Source organism: Eretmochelys imbricata, chromosome 4 (genome assembly GCF_965152235.1).
Source record: "Eretmochelys imbricata isolate rEreImb1 chromosome 4, rEreImb1.hap1, whole genome shotgun sequence".
Classification (NCBI taxonomy): domain Eukaryota; kingdom Metazoa; phylum Chordata; order Testudines; family Cheloniidae; genus Eretmochelys; species Eretmochelys imbricata.
This window is the reverse complement of record NC_135575.1, coordinates 72,646,106-72,665,602: the sequence shown is the minus strand read 5'-3', so window position 1 is coordinate 72,665,602 and position 19,497 is coordinate 72,646,106. Positions and strand designations below refer to the sequence as shown.

The window sequence follows — 19,497 nt, the reverse complement described above, 5'->3', positions numbered from 1 at the left end:
ACACTGTTGACTCATATTTAGCTTGTGGTCCACTATGACCTCCATATCCCTTTCCGCAATACTCCTTCATAGGCAGTCATTTCCCATTTTGTATGTAAAGAAATACTATTTTTCAGTTCATCTCATACAAGTACTGTAGTGCAATTTCTTTATTGAAAATGGAATGCACCTAACAAATGTAGATTTTTTTTGTTACATAACTGCACTCAAAAACAAAACAAAAACCAAAAGAATGTTAAACTTCTTGTGAAGCCAATTGCTAAGACAAACAAGTTTGTTTAAGACAATGCTGCTAGCTTCTTATTTACAATGCCACCTAAAATTGAGAACAAGCATTTGAATGGCATTTTTAGCCATAGCCGGTGTTGCCGGGTGCCAGATATGCTAAACAGTCATATGCCCCTTCATGTTTCAGCCACCATTCCAGAAGACACTATGTAAAATAATAATAATAATTCTACATTTGTAAGTTGCATTTTCATGATTGTACTACAGTACACGTATGAGGTGAGTTGAAAAAGACTATTTCTTTTGTTTACAAATATTTGCACTGTAAAAATATAATAAAAAATAATATAAAGTGAGCACTGTACACTTTATAGTCTGTTGTAATTGAAATCAATGTATTTGAAAAAGTAGAAAACGTCAAAATATATTTAAATAAATGGTATTCTATTGTTGTTTAACAGTGTGATTAAAACGCCGATTAAACGCATTTTTTAAAATCAAATTAATTTAGAAGGCGAGGTCAAAGACATGTGGACAGTGATGAAGTGTGTAATGGCCCTTCATTCCTGGGGTGGTTAATTCCATAGTTTTGGGCCAGCCTCCAAAATAGCTCAGTCTCCTTCACAGACAATCTTTACACATTACAGTTGAAAGTTCAGTTTTGCCAGAGGAGCGTAGTTGTCAACCATGATCTTCATCCCAGAGCTTTAGTCGATCTTTTAGGCACCCTGTGACCACACCATAAAGTGTCTTGAAGATAAGGACTGTGGTTTTGAACATGCTTAATTATTCTATGGGAAACCAGTGTGAGGAGTGGAGGACAAATTTGATGTGTTCACAGTAGCTAGTGTTGCTGAGAGGAGACTGCAGCATTCTCTAGCAGTTGGAGTTTCCTCAGTTGTGAAGATGCCATACCCCCATTGCTTTAGTTCAGCTGAGAGGCAACAAAGGTGCGAATAACTGAGGCCACATCATCATTTGGCAGGATGGAAATAAGTCTTCTAGCCAATTGGTATGGTAGAAATGCTATTAGGTGAGATCTTAGAATTAGTTCACTTTAATCCAAGAGCACTCCTAAGCTACACGCTGAATTTTTTGATTGTGGCTCAACCAAAGGAGACTGCACTGTGGCTGTGAACTCTTCACTCAGCCCACAAGCATAAGCTCTGTCTTGCACAGGTTGAGACAGGTCATTGATGATGATATTACTAATCCCTGTGGGACCCTACTAGAAACACACCAACTCAGTGTTGACTCCCCATTTACAAATACATTTTAAGAGCTATCAGTTAGCCAGTTTTTAAATCTGTTTCATATGTGCCTTGTTGATTTTGAATCATTCCAGTTTCTTAATCAAAATATTGTGTTACCAAATCAAATGCCTAACAGAAGTTTTAAGTACACTACTTCAACACTATTATCATTATCAACCAAAGTAAATAGTCTAATCTAAAATTATATCAAATTTAATTTGACGAGATTTATTTTCCTTAAACATACATTGGTTGACATGAGTTATATTACCATCCTTTAATTCTTTATTAACCAAGTTCCATATCAGCTGTTTCATTGTTTTCCCTGAAATTGAAGTCAGGCTGACAAGTCTATAATTAAGCGAGATCATCCTGATTATCTTTTTAAAATATTGATACAACATTAGCTTTCTTCCAGTCCTCTGGAACTTCCCCAGTGTTCCAAGACTTATTAAAAATCAACTATAACAGTCCACAGAGTTTATTGACCAGCTCTTTTAGAACTCTTGGATGCAAGTTATCCTGTCCTGCTATGTAAATATGTCTAACATTAGTAGTTTTGTCTCTAATCCATGTCCTGTACTCTGAGGAAGGTTCTTTCATCTGTTAGAGACATCTTGATATGGAAGACAGTGCTAGTGAGTACAGACAACACAACAGTAGTTGCCTAGCTGAGATAAGGGGCACTTAGTGTGTGTTTTCTGGTTTGGATCCAGCTTTCTCTTACTGACTGAAAAAAATGTATCTTCTGAGACAAAACATTTCACAGAGAATTTAAGTCACTGTGCAGTCAGTACTGCAGAGCAGTTCTCCCAGGAGAAAAATCCAGATCCAGATATAGGTGCCGCCTCTTAGATATGATAGTATCTTTTTTGAATTCCATGCTGCCCTACTATTGCACCTACTGCCACTCTCTGTAAACTACTCCAGAACATGCCTTTGTAATTTTTGGCCTTTTTATTCTTCCCTGTCTCTCCTTCATGAGGGTACCTGTAAGAACTGGCAGACAAAGTCAGTACCATAATCATCTGTGCCATGCAAGATGAGAAGTTGCAGATGTCCACTAGTAGGTCTTGTTTTTGGCTCAGGTACCCAATCTCAAAAAGACATGTGTGATTCAACATCGTGATTTCAAGAAACTTGTAAGAGTTCTGTCTTAAGGTTTTTTCCTCTGTCATAACTAGTACTCTTCTTTATTCTATGAGATCCAGTAGCTCCATGTTTGTTGCCAAACATGCAAGTCACTTTATTTTGCTGTTAGTGAAAGTCATTAAAACTACCAGGTTCCTTTAGTTGCATTGGAGTTTCTTCAAAAATGCCTGACAAAGGCTGTGGCATTAATACCCTTAAGAGTTAAACCACAGCAGTAAGTGTAACCCAGAGCGGGAGAGACATCATTGGTTCACATCCTCTAGTGGTGCTTTCTTTTTGACCAGGTTCCGTGTTAGGCCTCTGATTAGGCAAGGCATGTAATTCCTATGGGGAATCTGAATTTATTCTCTGCTGTCTGCTTGAAGTCCTGGGCTTTATGTACGGAAGTCTGTTGACTCTTAATGTTCTTTTTCTTATTACCTTATTTTTAGTAAGAAGAAACTGTGCGCTGGCAGCTTTATTCTTTCTATGTATACAAGCTACAGTCTTGTGGCCCTGTATTCTTCTACTGTAAATAATGTTAGACACGTCTTCAGATGAAGCAACCTATGGTCACAGAATGCACAACAGTTCTTTTAAAATTCCCCTTTCTCTCCTGTTTCATAACCTCTTGTCTTATTTGTAATAGTGTGCTAGACAGATCCTAAGAGTTCCAGATGGCTGTTTTGGAGTTGTGTAAGGTAGATTTTGTATCTGTAAACGATGTTTATGCATCCCTGGACTCTGAGACTGATACCTCCTTGGTATCTTGGATAGTATTAGTATCAGTGATAGGTGCAGTTGGTTCTTGACATTCATAACCTGTTAACCATTGCTGGCTTAATTTCTTTTTTTTTTTTTTTGTATTTAGAAGTGGGAACTAGCTCACGGATTTTTAGTTACTGATTTTTAAGGCTCTCCCTTTAACTTTCCTCTTTGATTCTGGAATACTGTGGAAATTGCTTGGGAATCTGAATGCAACAGGGAGTCTTTAATCCCAAAACTTTTGCTATACTTTGATTGGTGTTTCTGGCTATTATATGTGATGACCATAAACAACCCAGTAATTTCAGGCTCGTGTTTCTGTACCTGTGATATTTTACTTAAGGGTGGTGGCTATTGTTTTAGCTATGGACTAACCCAAAGATGGCACAAGGTTTAGTTCACGTAATACAGCTCCTTTTATGTTACAACAAACTAAGCTGAGAAGAAAAAGGAGGAGGAACTGAAGAGTCAGAACAGGAAGTCCCAACCAACTCCTCTAAGTAACAAGTGTCCATCTTTAAAGAATCTCTGAAAAAATGTATCTATCATATATCTGTGGGGCCTAATGGAGAAAAAGTTACTGTCTTGTTCCATCCCCTATAGGATAAGAGGCACGCTTATTTTCTAGGGAGGGTATGACAAGCCCTCTAGGTTGAACTGGAGAGCAAATGGCTCCAGGACAAATCTGAGAGAGTTCCTGGAGCTAAGGACTCTGTGGGTCTTGTAGCTGTGCTCATGTTTAAGGCCCTGCTATGATTGAGTGGTTGCACTCTCCTGTCTTGAAAGTGATACACATATATGGTCCAAAGAATGTCAAGACTGCTATTCTTATTCCCTTTGGAATACTACAGTTGTGGATGCTGTTTTGACCAAAGCCAAAAGTTCTATGAGATGTGAAATTTATGACTTTGGACTAAAATCCTTAGAGATAAGCATTAGGAATGGGACAATTTTCAAATTGGAGTAATAGCTACATGCATTGTAAACTACTTGTACTGCATGGGCAAAATTTAATTTTATATTTACAAGATCTATAATTTCACTGTTTCTGAAAGAAATTCAGAATATGGTTTTAAAGAAGTTGTACCTGGGATGATGATTCAGCAGGAGTTCTCTCTACACTAACAGCAACAAAATAATAATTTAGGTATAATTTGTATGGTATAACTTCTAATAGTAGAAAGATACTTGCCATGGTTTTCACTGAAAAATGCAGATCGTTAACAGGTGTTTTGAAGGAGGAGAAAGGAGGTAATTTGCCCTAGTAGAGTGAGAGAATTCCATTCAGAAGTAGCAGAGGAAGAGAAATGTAACGTGACACCATCATATTGATTGCCTCATGATCATTCTGCCTTTAGATTCTGGTATGAGACTGAAACTACATTGCTGGGTTTGGGCAATGATCTCCTATCCAGCAGTGTCCATGCTGCTGCCTTTTGATACTGCTGAACATGAAGTGGTGTTGACAAGTTTGCAGTAAATAGTAGCATATTGAAGAAAAGGAGTACTTGTGGCATAAGTTTATGCTCAAATAAATTTGTTAGTCGCTAAGGTGCCACAAGTACTCCTTTTCTTTTTGCGAATACAGACTAACACGGCTGCTACTCTGAAACCTAGTAGCACATTGTTTTACTTTGGAGGACTCTGAGGGAAATTAGGGGTTATTTGTTACCCTAAAGGGGGAACTACAGGATTCTGTCCTGGTCACACACACAATTTGTGTGTGTTTGTGATTGAATATGAAGCTGTCTGATAAGGAGGCATGGACTGTCATGCTTTAGTGTGCTAATGACACTTCGCTCTATATCTCCTTCATGTCGAACCATCCGATTCAATGGTACAAATAACTCTGCAGGAGGGGGCATGAATAAGAGGCTAGCTGTCTGATGGTTAGTCTTTATAAAAGGAAGATAATTTCGGTAGGCTGGGGGAAACAACCAGAAGTCATGAGGGATTATATCAGTGTGGCTTTTGTAAGTAGTTCAGGTCATAGTTTAGGAATTTTGTTAGACCTGAACCTGAATTAATTAACCTTCTGGGCATGGTGCAAGGCACAAGTTTTTCCAGACGTTTTGGCAGGTGATGATCAGAGGGATGATAGGACATATTATTGTTACTTTGCTATTATGTCTTTTTTGTAATATTTTGATGTTTAAGATGACTATTGATCTTTAGTTGATAGAGGTAGAGAATCGGATTTTTTACATCTGATTTTTTATATTATTTATGAGTGCCTAGAACATAGGAGGGATGCCTATATGGAATTTTTAACCTGAAGTAAATAAAATAGCACATCATTTTAGCTATTTTGCAACAGAATGTGGTGTGTGGTACTTTTTAAAATTTAAAACCCTGCCATTTATGGTGAAGACTTTTGAAAAATGCTGTTTTCTACAGTCAAGTGCATTCTGTGGCTGGAAAGTGATTATGCAATCACAGTGAGCTCTATTTTTTTCCTCTTTGAATTTCATTAGGCAAAAAATTCCTTTTTAACCAGCATAAAAGGTTTTACTCCCTCACTTATATTTGTGCTTTTTTTGTGTGAAATATTGAATATAGGAACTGTCAGACTTGGCTTGAACTAGAGGCAGTTTTGTCTCTCAGTATCTCTAAGAGATGGCTGAATGCCAGAATTTCTGAAAATTTGGCTAAAGCATTTGGATCTAGTTTATTAAGTTGGAGCAGAGCAATTTGTGGAGCATTTTTTTGTCTACAGTCAATCAGGTATTTTGTTTAGATTTCTAAGTACTTGCCAAGTCTTCTGAAGTTTAATTGGGGTGCAGCTTGCTGCAGGTTTTATCTCTATAGGGTAGGTTTAGACAATGGCGAGGACAGCATAAGAACCTGAATAGAATAGAATAGAATGTTGTGAGGGATTGGACTTTAAAAAAAAAAAAGAACTCTCTTTATGGCATGTATTCATAAAAGTAAAGTACATCTCCAAGAAGGATACACATTTTAGAAGATAATCAAAGTGTAAACTGGTGGTGCCTGCATATTGTGTGTAAATATTTGCTGCATATTGTCAGAATTAGTTTCCAAGGACTTCTAATTGACCTCTCTCATAAAGGATAGACATAAGAGGATCCTGTGCTTTTGTTGGTTGTTTTGAATACTAGTTTACATTATTAGTATTGTTACTGTTACTATTACTATTATTATTATATTTGTATTACCATAGCACTTAGGGGCCCCAGTCCTGGAGCAGGACTTCATTGGCTAGGCACTGCATAAACACAGAACAAAGAGTTAGTCCCTGCCCCACAGGGCTTGCCATCTCAGTATAAGACAAGAAACAACAAATGGAGACAGAAGGGGGAGTACAAGGAAACAAAGAGGCCATGTATACACCCAGAGCTAATGCGAGCATAGTCCCATAGGCTGTCTACGTTTACAGCAGAGTGTAGTAGAAAGCTGCTAGTAGAGAGTGTAGCAGAGAGTACAGGAGCTGCCAGAACCTTTCCCTGCTGCAGGAGCCTTTCTCCACTGCCTCCCCACTGCCAGAGCCTTTCCTTGCTGCCAGAGCCTTTCAAAGTGGCAGGGAAAGGCTCCGGCAGTGGGGAGGTGGTGGGAGATTACATTGCTAAAAATATGTGTAGATGTTTGAGGTACTACTTAGGCTTGTAGAGACCTGTGTAGGGTATATTGCCTAAGGTTCAAGCATGTGTAAGCGGGGGAATAGTCTCGCTCTTGTGGGGAACTTTCCTGGCTTCTGCACTACCCCGGTGAAGTGGGCTAGCGAAAGGATCAGAGTCCTCGCTCCCACTTCCTTTACCCAGTGGCCTCCCTGCCCTGGAGGACTCCCCTTCCACTCTCCTGTCTGGCAGAGTCCTCAGAACCCCAACAAGGCTGGGCCCAGGATTCCTGGGGGCTCAACCTCCAACCCTGCTGTGGTCACCTAGGACAGGGGCTAGGGTGTCCCCACTCCGTGGTACTCTCTCTGCACTGGTCACTTCTCGGACCCACTGACCATTCCATACAAGTTAAAGCAAATGCAAGTTATTTAACCAACAATTTTAAAAAGAATAAGGAAAAATGGGAAAGGTTAAAGGAAACACATCAACCCGCTCTGTGGCAGGGAACATCACAAACAGTGTCTCTGGAATGTCAAGGCAGTTCACAGTCTGTTCCTTGTAAGTCCCAGGCCTTCTTCTCAGGCCCTGGCTGTGCTGTAGGGATGCTGTGGGTTGGACACTTGCTCTGGTGGTGGCCACACTCTCTCAGGCTCTAAGTGGTAGGACCCTTCTTCCCAGTGTCGCCCCCGCCCTGTCGGGGTTACGATCCAAGCCTGGCCTGCAGAGCCTCTTGGCTGAGGCGTCTGCCTGTGCTGGGCCCGCTGCCCAGGGTCCCCCTCGCTCTCCCCTGCTGCTCACTGCACCCAGCTCTGGACTGCTCCAGCCCCAGCTCCACCACTCTGGCCCCTCTGGCTCTGGTTGCTGCAGCTCTGCTCCCAGGACAGGTCTGCTCTGCAGGCTGCTTCTGTGAGTCTGCTCCTAGCACTGACCTGCTTCCTGGGCTGCTTTTCTGGCCCCTCTGGCTCTGGTTGCTGCAGCTCTGCTCCCAGGACAAGGTCTGCTCTCTCTGGGCTGCTTTTCTGGTCCCTCTGGATCTGGCACAGCTCTGCTCCCCAGCTTAGCCTGGGCCCCTGCTTTCTCCTTAGTTTGGCCCCACTCTGTCTGACCCAGGCAAATCCAGCTCACTTGGAGGATGGGACCTCCCTGGCCTCCTGACTCTCTGATTAGCCTGCCCGATGGGGAACGGGGGGCGGGGGGGGTTTGGATAGGGGGTGGAGTCCCAGGGGACAGGGAGTAGGGGGTGGAGACCCGGGTGACCTATCGGGGGCGGGGGTGTTGATGGGGTCGGGGCAATCAGGGGACAGGGAGCAGGAGGGGTTGGATGGGGGTGGGGTCCTGGGAGGGGGCGGTCAGGGGACAAGGAGTGGGGGGGTTGGATGGGTTGGGGGTTCTGAGGGGGGCAGTCAGGAAGTGGGAGGGGGTGGGGGCCAGGCTGTTTGGGGAGGCGCAGCCTTCCCTTCCCGGCCCTCCATACAGTTTCGCAACCCCAATGTGGCGCTCAGGCCAGAAAGTTTGCCCACCCCTTGTATAAGGCAAGAAACAGCAGATGGAGACAAAGGGGGTACAAGGAAACAATGAGGCCATATCCACACTCCAGAGCCTACGCCGGCGTAACCCTGTATTGTAGATACTTGTCTGCTGACAGAAGTTTTTCTATCAGTATGGTAATACCACCTCCCCAAATAACATTAGCTATGCTGACAGAAGCGCTCTTCTTTCAGCATAGTTGTGTCTACACCTGGGCTTTTTCAGCATAGCAATGTTGACTAGAGGGTGTGATTTCCCTGTGCCACCCACCCCCGCAATCCTTGTGATGTAGTTATGTCAGCATAACTTAGTAGTGTAGATCAGGTCTGAGACAGTATTGGTCAATATGCCAGCAGTCTAACTGTTGTCAAATTTTTGGTAGGCAAACATAATGATAGTTACTTAAGGTGTTGAACTCCATTAGTTTAATTTCATTAACCTTCTTCAGCAAAATACTTTCCATGGTCTGTTTTTATTTAAAAAAACAAACAAAGCAGAGATCCTGTACTATGCTACTGGTGTACAATCAAGTGTATTAACAGAACCAATAAAGTACAAGAGATATCTCACCATACAATTCCATACAGTGGTATTGTAACATCTGTGGATGTTACAGTTCAAGTGTTAAGAAAGTAACTGAATTTGTAAATTCCAAATGATCTCCTGTCCTTTATATAATTGGACTATAAATAACGTTGTCAACAAAAATAATATAAAGTAGTTTTGATAGTGTTGTTATCCAATGCCAAACATTTTTTAAAACCTTGGGTTTCTTTTTGTTTCACTGGTCTAGAATCCTAAATGGATATTATCTGGCCAATGTATATAGCTGTTACTAGCATAGCACGTTACATTCTTCTGGGAGGTCATGTACGTTCTGTATTGGGTACAGTTGATTTATTTTGAAATCACAAGGCTGTATCTATAATCAGAAGAAGATTTAAATGAAAATAAGGTATAGCTGTTTCCCATCTTACCTTACTGATCACACCATTATTAAGCATTTTTGAGGAATACATTTTCATTATATTGTGCTTATAAGGCTGGTTGATGTGTGACCATTTCTGCTAGGTTTTGAAAACCATGAACATATAGTTCATTACTGAATTCTGAAAGTGCAAGATTGCATTTTATGAAGCTGTCTTTTATTAATACATTGAATGCAGTATGGTGGTAAGCTCACTGTGTGTGTTGCTACAGCATCTTGTATGAATATTTACTTAGAAACATGTGAAAGAAAAAACTTAACAAATCAGTGTTCAGACAAAAAATCTGCTTGAATGTAATTTGAATTCTGAATGTCATGGTCGCAATTTATATTTATGTGCTGATGTATTGGAACAGACAGGTATACAATACATTTTGTCAATGTATATTTTTAATTTGGGGTCTTCAAAGCTGAATGAACAATGAGGCTCGTTCACCTGCACATCCACCAATGTGATTTATGCCATCATGTGCCAGCAATGCCCCTCTGCCATGTACATTGGTCAAACTGGACAGTCTCTACGTAAAAGAATAAATGGACACAAATCAGATGTCAAGAATTATAACATTCATAAACCAGTCGGAGAACACTTCAATCTCTCTGGTCACGCAATCACAGACATGAAGGTCGCTATCTTAAAACAAAAAAACTTCAAATCCAGACTCCAGCGAGAAACTGCTGAATTGGAATTCATTTGCAAATTGGATACTATTAATTTAGGCTTAAATAGAGACTGGGAGTGGCTAAGTCATTATGCAAGGTAGCCTATTTCCTCTTGTTTTTTCCTTCCCCCCCCCCCCCCCCAGATGTTCTGGTTTAACTTGGATTTAAACCTGGAGAGTGGTCAGTTTGGACGAGCTATTACCAGCAGGAGAGTGAGTCTGTGTGTGTATGGGGGGTGGGTTTTTGGAGGGGGGTGAGGGAGTGAGAGAACCTGGATTTGTGCAGGAAATGGCCTAACTTCATTATCATGCACATTGTGTAAAGAGTTGTCACTTTGGATGGGCTATCACCAGCAGGAGAGTGAATTTGTGTGGGGGGGTGGAGGGTGAGAAAACCTGGATTTGTGCTGGAAATGGCCTAACCTGACGATTACTTTGGATAAGCTATTGCCAGCGGGACAGTGGGGTGGGAGGAGGTATTGTTTCATATTCTCTGTGTATATATAAAGTCTGCTGCAGTTTCCACGGTATGTATCTGATGAAGTGAGCTGTAGCTCACGAAAGCTCATGCTCAAATAAACTGGTTAGTCTCTAAGGTGCCACAAGTACTCCTTTTCTTTTTGCGAATACAGACTAACACGGCTGTTACTCTGAAAAATGAAATGGTTCAGAAATTTGTTTAGAAATTAAGGGATTGCTTTACAGTAGAGTTGATAAGTGAAAATAGTTTATGCTTTCTGTATCACATACTGGGGGGGTTGTATTCAGTTCTTACATGGGATGGTTCAAAGAGGGTTTGGGGGGGGGCAGTCCCCCATTGTGAGCCTGTTTTCCCAGGAGTGTCAGTACACAGGCTCCTAAAGAATTATCTGAGGTTTTATAGATCAGAAGGTAACAATTACTCTATTGATTTTCAAAAGGAATGGAATCCTGTAGGCAGAACCCCCGTTAGGATCTGCCTGTAAGGGAACTGCAGCTTTTCACTGGTGTGCTTGTTAAAGATTACCAGTCTTGATAATACTGAATTTCAAAAGCTGGCACTTCTAAATAAAAGAATAAATGAAAATGGCAACAATAGCACAGTGACTGTGGTCTGCTATTGTTCTTGCTTTTTGTAGCCCACACATCAAAGGGAATTTTCTACTAGGAGTGGTTTTGGGTGCACTGCAGCTGAATTGTATATTGTGTTTCAGCTTCAGGCTACAAAAACAACCAGGGATTGAAGTCTATTCAACAGTAGGATGTAAAACCTACCTCTTGGAAGGCTTCTGGATTCTTGTTAAGAATTCTCATGAAAATGTTGTTTGTTATAATTAGAAACAACACTTTCAGCTTCCCCTGTGCTGGGAAATTACTTGTGTGTTTCCTAAACTGGCTCTAGTGAATTCAAGATCTTAAACTGGAAAAAGAGAGACAAACCTAGTTGTCTAGTTATGTCTTATCAACCGATGGTAGAATGCTGTGCTCAACTAATTTACTGTTAAAGATTTTTTTTCAGTATCTTAACACACTGTATTTTCTCTTGCTCTTTTTATTCTTTTAATACTAGAATATGAATCCCCCCCTTCCGCCACCACCTCTTTTGTCTGCCACAATCATTGCTTCAACATCTTCAGGGCTGCCTTCTCCAGGAGTAATACAAAGGCCTGCATCAGGATCAACTGACCAAACAGCACATTTACGGCCACAGTCTCGACCAAGTGTGTAAGTGAAATTGAAATGTGTTACCAGTTGTCAGTTTGGGAAGTGGGCAGAAGGGAGGTGTGAAGGGAAGGGGAAAGAGGAGAAGAAAATACAGTAAGACAGGTCATGTCAGATATAAATTGGTACATGTTCATGACTCACCAGCTGGCTTGAGTCCTGCTAAAATTCCCAGAAAGCAGTGCTTATAATTAGAAAACAAAAGCAACACAGTGGAGTTGATACGTGATCTCCCCTAACAGTCTTCATGCTGAAAGCTATTTATAGCATAGGTAAATATAATAGCATGCTGCTGCATTATATTATGTGAATAAAGTACAAATATATGGAATATTCATCATGTAGAGAGGGAATGTACTTTTCTTCCTTGAGTTAGGGATGAGGACTATCTAATTAACAAGTGGCAATGTCCTGAGTGAGTTCCTTCAGTGTCATCTACTATAAAAGGAATCAAAAGACCATCCCCATGTAGAATAATTTATGCTAGGACACAGAAAGCGTTGTATCTTGTTTGGCATGTTATATTAGCATCTCATTGTCAGGCTGCCTGTGCAGGTTGCAAGTGCAGTTCGACTGAGGATTCTACAGTTAAGTTAATTAGTGGATGGCAGTTTGGAATGAAGACAGAAAGCTGCTAGCTAGTGTTATGTCCTCACTCTTGTAATACAAGCAAATGGGAGTAATATTGCCAGGTGAAAAATATTTAATATATAACCTGTGGTCCTGACAGCATTTCTCTTCCTGAAAATTACATTGTATGAGCAATCTGGGAAAGTAGATTATGTAGGTGGGGGACTGCACAAATTGCTGGACAGGTGGAAGCAGTAAATGTTTGATATAGGAGGGAAGGGGACAAAAATACCCGCTTCCTTTAATCAGTGCACCTAGGACCAATTTTGCCCACACTGACAACATTTTGTAAAGCCTCTTTTTCTCCTTCCCCTCTTTTTCCTACCCCTGAGAATGAGAGTGGAAAGATTTGTTGACTTCCCAGCCAGTGTATGCAGTGATGGGCCCTTTTTCAAAAGGGGGCTTTTGTATTTTTGAAAAATGCTATAACTTATTTGTAGATGTTATTTCCCAGGGGTCTGATATAAACACATATATTTTAAAGTAAAAAACAAAAACAAAAAAAGCTTGCTCTTCATTTTATCCTGGTGCAGAGTGTAGAAGAAAGGTGGTGAGCAGACAGTTTCTCCCACTCTAAAGTGGCAATTAGAAATCCTACACTACTGGGAAATGTCCCTAATAATATCTAATACAGAACTGTAGACGTATCTGTTTTATTTTTATTTTTGAAAAGCTAAGTTTGGAAGTTGTTAAATATATCTTTTAAAAAAGAAACAGAACAGGAGAGGACAAAACTGATACTCCTCCCTACTTCTTCCCCCAGTCATGATTCCAGAGTTACTACATTAAGCTGTAGCTTCTTAGGAGGAAAACAAGTGGGTTTTAAAAGTGAAACAGCAGCTACTCTGTTTGTAGGCATCAGTTTCCAGCAACATAGCACATCTCCCTCCAGCACTTCAGTTGCACTGTAGGGACCCAGTTCTCTGATTTAAAAAGAAAAAGTTGAATCAGAAGTATTTTGTTTATTTCTGAATCTGGTCTTTCATTCCCAAGTATAAATACTCATGGAAAGGAAAAGAAGTGGTGGGGGAAGGCATGGAGAAGGATTTAATGGCTAGGGAAACCCAGAAAAAGAAACTACAGTAAATAACAAAATTTACAGTTAGTATTTTCAGTTAATTTCTAATGTACAGTAATTTTAATAACATACACTAACAAGGAACACACAATAACTGATTAAAAATTTAACATAATATTTTTCCCTTAATAGCGCTGTTTTTTATAGTTGCTACAAGATGCTGGTGGTGTGTCATTAGATGGCCTGAGCACTTCTTGGGGTTATGATATCCCAGCACCTGTCATGCTGTAGTCTTTAATTGTTGCCCTTCACTTTGAACTCTTACCCAGTCAGGAAAGTAGAAGAAAGTGATTGTGTACCTTTTTATGTTTAAACTAAGGCTGTGAAACAATTAAAAACATTAATTGTGAGATTAAAAAAACACAGAAATCACAGTTTTAATCACACTGTTAAATAATAATACAGTAGCATTTATTTAAATATTTTGGGGTATTTTCTACATTTTCCAATGTATTTATTTCAATTACAATACAGAATACAAAGTCTACAATGCTCACTTTGTATTATTATTTTTTATTACAAATATTTGCGCTGTAAAAAAGATAAAAGAAATAGTATTTTTCAATTCACCTCATACAAGTACTGTAGTGCAATCTCTTTATCATGGAAATGCAACTTACAAATGTATGTTTTTGTTGTTACATAATTACATTAAAAAACAAAACAGTGTAAAACTTTAGAGCCTACAAGTCCACTCAGTCCTACTTTTCAGCCAATTGCTCAGACAAACAAGTTTGTTTACATTTATGGGTGAGAATGCTGCCCACTTCTTGTTTACAGTGTCACCTGAAAGTGAAAACTGGCATTCACATGGCACTTTTGTAGTTGGTGTTGCAAGGTATTTACATTTCAGATATGCTAAACATTTGTATCCCTCTTTATGCTTCGACCACCATTCCAAAGGACGTGCTTCCATGCTGATGATGCTTGTTAAAAAAATAATGCATTAATTAAATTTGTGACTGAGCTCCGTGGGGGGAGAATTGTATGTGTCCTGCTCTGTTTTATCCACATACTTCATGTTCCGCTCGATAATGATCCAAAGCAGTGTGGATTGACGCACATCCATTTTCGTCATCTGGGTCAGATGCCACCAACAGAAGGTTGATTTTCTTTTTTGGTGGTTCGGATTCTGGAGTTTCTGCATCGGAGTATTGCTCTGTTAAGACTTCTGAAAGCATTTTCCATACCTCGCCCCTCTCAGATTTTGGAAGGCACTTCAAATTCTTAAATCTTGGGTCAAGTGCTATAGCTATCTTTAGAAATCTCACATTGGTTCTTTTCTTGTGTTATGTCAAATCTGCAGTGAAAGTGTTCTTAAAATGAACATGTGCTGGGTCGTCATCCGAGACTGCCATAACACAAAATATATGGAAGAATGCGGATACAACCACAGAACATTCTCCCCACATACACATACAGTTCTCCCACAAGGAGTTCAGTCACAAATGTAAGATCCTGCCCATAAGCCTTAGGTACTTCAGCCAGCCTAGCAACAAGGACCTCTGGTTCTATTTTAATGTGCCCGGATGAGCCATAGACTGGTATGGGACTTGGCATATGTACAAGCATGTCAAGACTAAGTTCTATGTGTGGCCCAACAATCTGGAATGGTGGCCAAAGCATGAAGGGGCATATGAATGTTTAGCATATTTGGCCCGTAAATACCATGCAACACCAACTACAAAAGTGCCATGCGAACGAATGCCCGTTCTCACTTTCAGGTGACATTGTAAATAAGAAGCGGGCAGCATTATCTCCTATAAAGGTAAACAAACTTGTTTGTCTAAGCGATTGGCTGAAGAAGTAGGACTGAGTGGACTTGTAGGCTCTGAAGTTTTACACTGTTTTGTTTTTGAATGTGGTTATGTAACAACAAAAATCTACATTTGTAAGTTGCACAGAAATATTATTTCTTTTGTTTTATACAGTGCAAATATTGATTTTAAAAAAAGTGAGCAATGTACACTTTATATTCTGGGTTGTAATTGAAATAAATATTTTTGAAAATGTAGAAAAACATCCAAAATATTTATAATAAATTTCAGTTGATATTCTATTATTGTTTAACAGTGCGATTAAAACTGCAATTAATCACAATTAATTTTTTTAATTGAGTTAATTTGTTTTAAGTTAATTGCTTCAGTTAACTTTGATTAATTGACAGCCTTAGTTTAAACATTAGATAAACAGATTCATGTGCTTTCCTTTCTTCTAGGTATATTGCCATATATCCATACAGTCCTCGAAAAGAGGATGAACTGGAACTGCGAAAGGGGGAGATGTTTTTAGTGTTTGAACGTTGTCAAGATGGCTGGTTCAAAGGAACCTCCATGTATACAAGCAAGATTGGTGTTTTCCCTGGCAATTATGTGGCACCAGTCACAAGGTATGATTTCTTTTTTTAAGCAAATATCTGAATAGTTTACTTTTTTTCTAGTTGTTCACATTGATTTGTTTGTTATACTTAACCGTAAAACCAGCTAATGATATGAAGAGCATTGCCTTTTAGTAACTACTTATGTTTTGGGTTTTTAAAAAATAACTGAATCAAAGGACTTTTTAATTTTGGCAGGACGGTGACAAGTGCTTTGCAAGCAAAAGTCCCCATGTCTACTGCTGGCCAGACAGGACGAGTGATGACCATGGTCAGCCCTTCCACTGCTGGTGGAACATCACAGAAACTTCAGGGGAATGGCCTGACCGTCCATTCCAATGTGGTCCCAACCGCTGTGGTTTCTGCGGCACATATCCAAACTAGTCCACAAACCAAGGTTCTTATGCACATGTCGGGGCAAATGACAGTCAACCAGGCTCGCAGTGCTGTTAGAACAGGTAAAAAGAACTTGTGCTTCACACCGAACATAGTCAGTCTGTGAAATTCATTGATGCAAGAGATCAGTCAGATAATGTGGATTGATTTTTTTTTTAGAGACAGATAATTTCCTAAACTCTAATACACCTTTCTGAAATTGCTGAGTGACTCATTTTTCTCATCTGAATGCAAGGCAGAAAAAGCTATCCAATGTAATAAAAATATTTTTGATGCTGCAAAGTCCAGGCCAGGCCCTGTCTCTCCTAAACTTCCTTGTTGAAGCTTTCATGGTACTCCAGTAGATATCGGGGGGTAGGGAGGCAGAGATGGTCTATTAAAGTGTACATATAATTTAGTGACTCTTCCTTTCCTAAGTGAGAGAAAAGACATCTGGCTCCTACCCTAGGTGCTCTTCTGTGTTTGGAGAGCTGTATCAGATTTGTGAATCATGTCTGTCTTAGCCAGGTAAGAGCGAATTTCTACAGTGTTGACTCAGTCTGCCCAAATTGCGAGAAGTGGGGATCAGGGGAATCAAGTACTAGAGGCTGTGGTTCCATGGTGTTGCAAAGAGGTCCCAATAAGCAACCTAAAAATGTCACTAGTAGCAGAAATACTAGAGCAGATTGGTATTTGAGGAGAAAGTGAACCAACCTCAAAAGTCTATCTGAACATCAAGGTCCAGAACACTGAGGGAAGGAAGCCACACTCCACTAGGAGGACTGCACTGTGGCTAGGTTTGTTCAATCTATATGTGACTATTTCATGTAGAGCTTTGCTAGGTGCAGAGTTATTAGTCTTCCTATGAAGTTTCAGATGTTGGCCAATGCGAGTGGCAAAGTACCAGGCTTGGATTAGTTCTTCTTCAAGTGGTTGCAGATGTGTATTCCACTCAGGTGTGCAAATCTCTAGCATGCCAAGGCCAGAGAACTTTGCCTAGCAGTACCCTTAGGGGCAGCATGCATGCCTTCCGGCCCCTCGTAGCCCCTCCCGTGGCTATTTAAGGGCAGTGCCACCTTGACTCCTCTCAGTTCCTCAGTTAAGTAGGATTTAGCCTGGTTTGATGCCCTTACCAGGTTTGAAACACTGCCCATTATGTGGGGTGGCTACCCCTAATAGTGACCCCACACTCTGTGTTTGTGTCTTGCAGAAGGGCACATTAAAGAAAAGTGCCCCATTTGTAAGTCATTCAGAAAGAGAATGCAGGCTAGAGACTTGCACTTAAGCAACACCTTATGGAGCCAGGCATGAGGCCTGTTTTGGAGCAGGGTGCATCCACTGATTGTCCAGCCCCTCAGAGAACTTTGGAACCGGCACAGGTTGTTGTTCCATGGCCAGATTCTGATTCCTCTCTGCGGAGAAAGAGAAATTGTTCTCCTTTCTCTGGTCCTCTGAGTAGAAGGACTCTCAAAACAGATCAGAGCCACTCCAGAGCTTGGAGAGATTCCTTCTCATCTACTAAAAGGAGTAGAGGCTGGCACAGGGATTCCTTCAGAATACAGGACAGAGTTGGGCTATCTACCTGCTCTTTGGTACCAAGATGATTGGACACTGTATTGTTGATTCCGGCATCGTCTGTGGGACATCCATTGAATCTGGTGATGTCAGCACTGACTGTTTCCGTTCCACTGGCATATCTGGCAGCGTCAGACTCACTCTGCCTTTCTGTTCCTGACTCTCCATTAATTCAGGGGGACTTAGCTGTGGTGGTTTCTTTTGTACACTCAGCACTGGCTGGATTGGTTGCAGAGTATTCCCTGTGCCAGCACTGTTTCAGTACCATTTAAAACTCAGCATGCAGAGCTGAGTTCAGCCTTTTCTTTGGTACCTAGGAGCTCATCGAGGCAGATACTGTCTTCAGTACTGACTATGTTTTCGGTGTAGACCACGCCTGATGTATTGGTACCAGCCTCAACTTCAGTACCAAAGTCCATTCCATTGCCAAGCATAAGTGCAATGCCTCAACCGGTATCTAAGATGCCAGCTACCTTAATGTTGGCACCAATGTGGCCTGCATATTGGGCTTCAGAAGAGGCTGGATGTTTGCTTGCTCCGCCTGAAGTGGCTCCTCCATTGCCACCAGGCTACTTGGAAGGTTCTTCGAGATTGAGCTTGGAGACATCTTCCACCTCTCCTTTCCCTTCCAAGTACCATTCTCAAAAATCTTTGAGACTTCCTGGGGATCACCATCGGTACTGAGATCGGCACTATTCCAGCAGTAGGGAAAGGGGCTCTTGGCTCAATTCCTACTGGCCACCAATGCCATATCCTTATCCTCAGTAGCCTCTTTGGAACCCTTGGGATGTTTCTCAATCTGCAAAGTTCTGATCATCTGCGAAGTCCAGGATAAGGTCACCAGTCCCTTTGGTAGTCTCCCTTCTTGAGTCTCCCTCTCCCCCTACTCTGCAGAGAGACTGAGGTTGCTCCCTCTGAACTAGTTCAGCCTGAACCAATTTTACAGGGGCAGGTGTTGCTGCCGGAGATCTGATTATCTTCTCTTCCTTTTTCGCCTCATGGAGTGATTCCACAATGCTGGATTCATCTTCTCCTGTGCCAGAGGATTTTAAGTCATTCAAGATCTCCTGAGGCGAATGGTTACAGCCTAGGGCATTCAGGCTGAGTTTGTTCAGGAGAACATCCGTAAGTTGGTGGACCTTCTCCAGCTGTCTGTTACAGGGAGGGTAGCTCTCTCGCTGTAAATGAAGTGCTTTTGGAACGTACAAAGACTTTTTGGCATACCCTAACTCCCTTGCTGCCCACAACGAAGTGTACTGATGAGAGGTATTATGTCCCTCTGCAGGGTTTCAAGTGCTTTCACTCACACTCAGTCCCTACCTCTCTTGTCATTACAGCATCAAGTGAGAGGCTGTGACAGAGGAGGTATAAGTCCATGCCTAAAGACAAAGAGGTTAGATTTAATGGGAAGGAAAATTAATTCAACCGTGTCTTTACAAATGCACATTTCTAATCAGCAAGTGCTATTATCAAAATATAATTTTGTAATTAGGAGGCTATATCCAAAATTATGGATAAGCTGCTAGAAATCCTCCAGGGAATTGTTTAAAGCTTTCATTGCAGAAGGCCATCTAGTGGCAAAGATGTCACTACAGTCAGCACTGGATGTGGTGTGTGCCACTTCTAGGATTA

The 19,497-nt window shown here is 41.0% G+C and overlaps 1 protein-coding gene across 1 annotated transcript in view; it reads left to right on the top strand.

The window, feature by feature from the left end:
- SH3RF1 (SH3 domain containing ring finger 1) overlaps nucleotides 1-19,497 on the top strand; it is a 154,404-nt gene that overhangs the window by 99,140 nt on the left and 35,767 nt on the right. Inside the window, exons 6-8 of the mRNA XM_077814509.1 lie at nucleotides 11,679-11,833; nucleotides 15,757-15,927; nucleotides 16,114-16,373. Of these exons, the coding sequence (XP_077670635.1) occupies nucleotides 11,679-11,833; nucleotides 15,757-15,927; nucleotides 16,114-16,373 (586 nt within the window). The remainder of the gene's footprint in view (nucleotides 1-11,678; nucleotides 11,834-15,756; nucleotides 15,928-16,113; nucleotides 16,374-19,497) is intronic.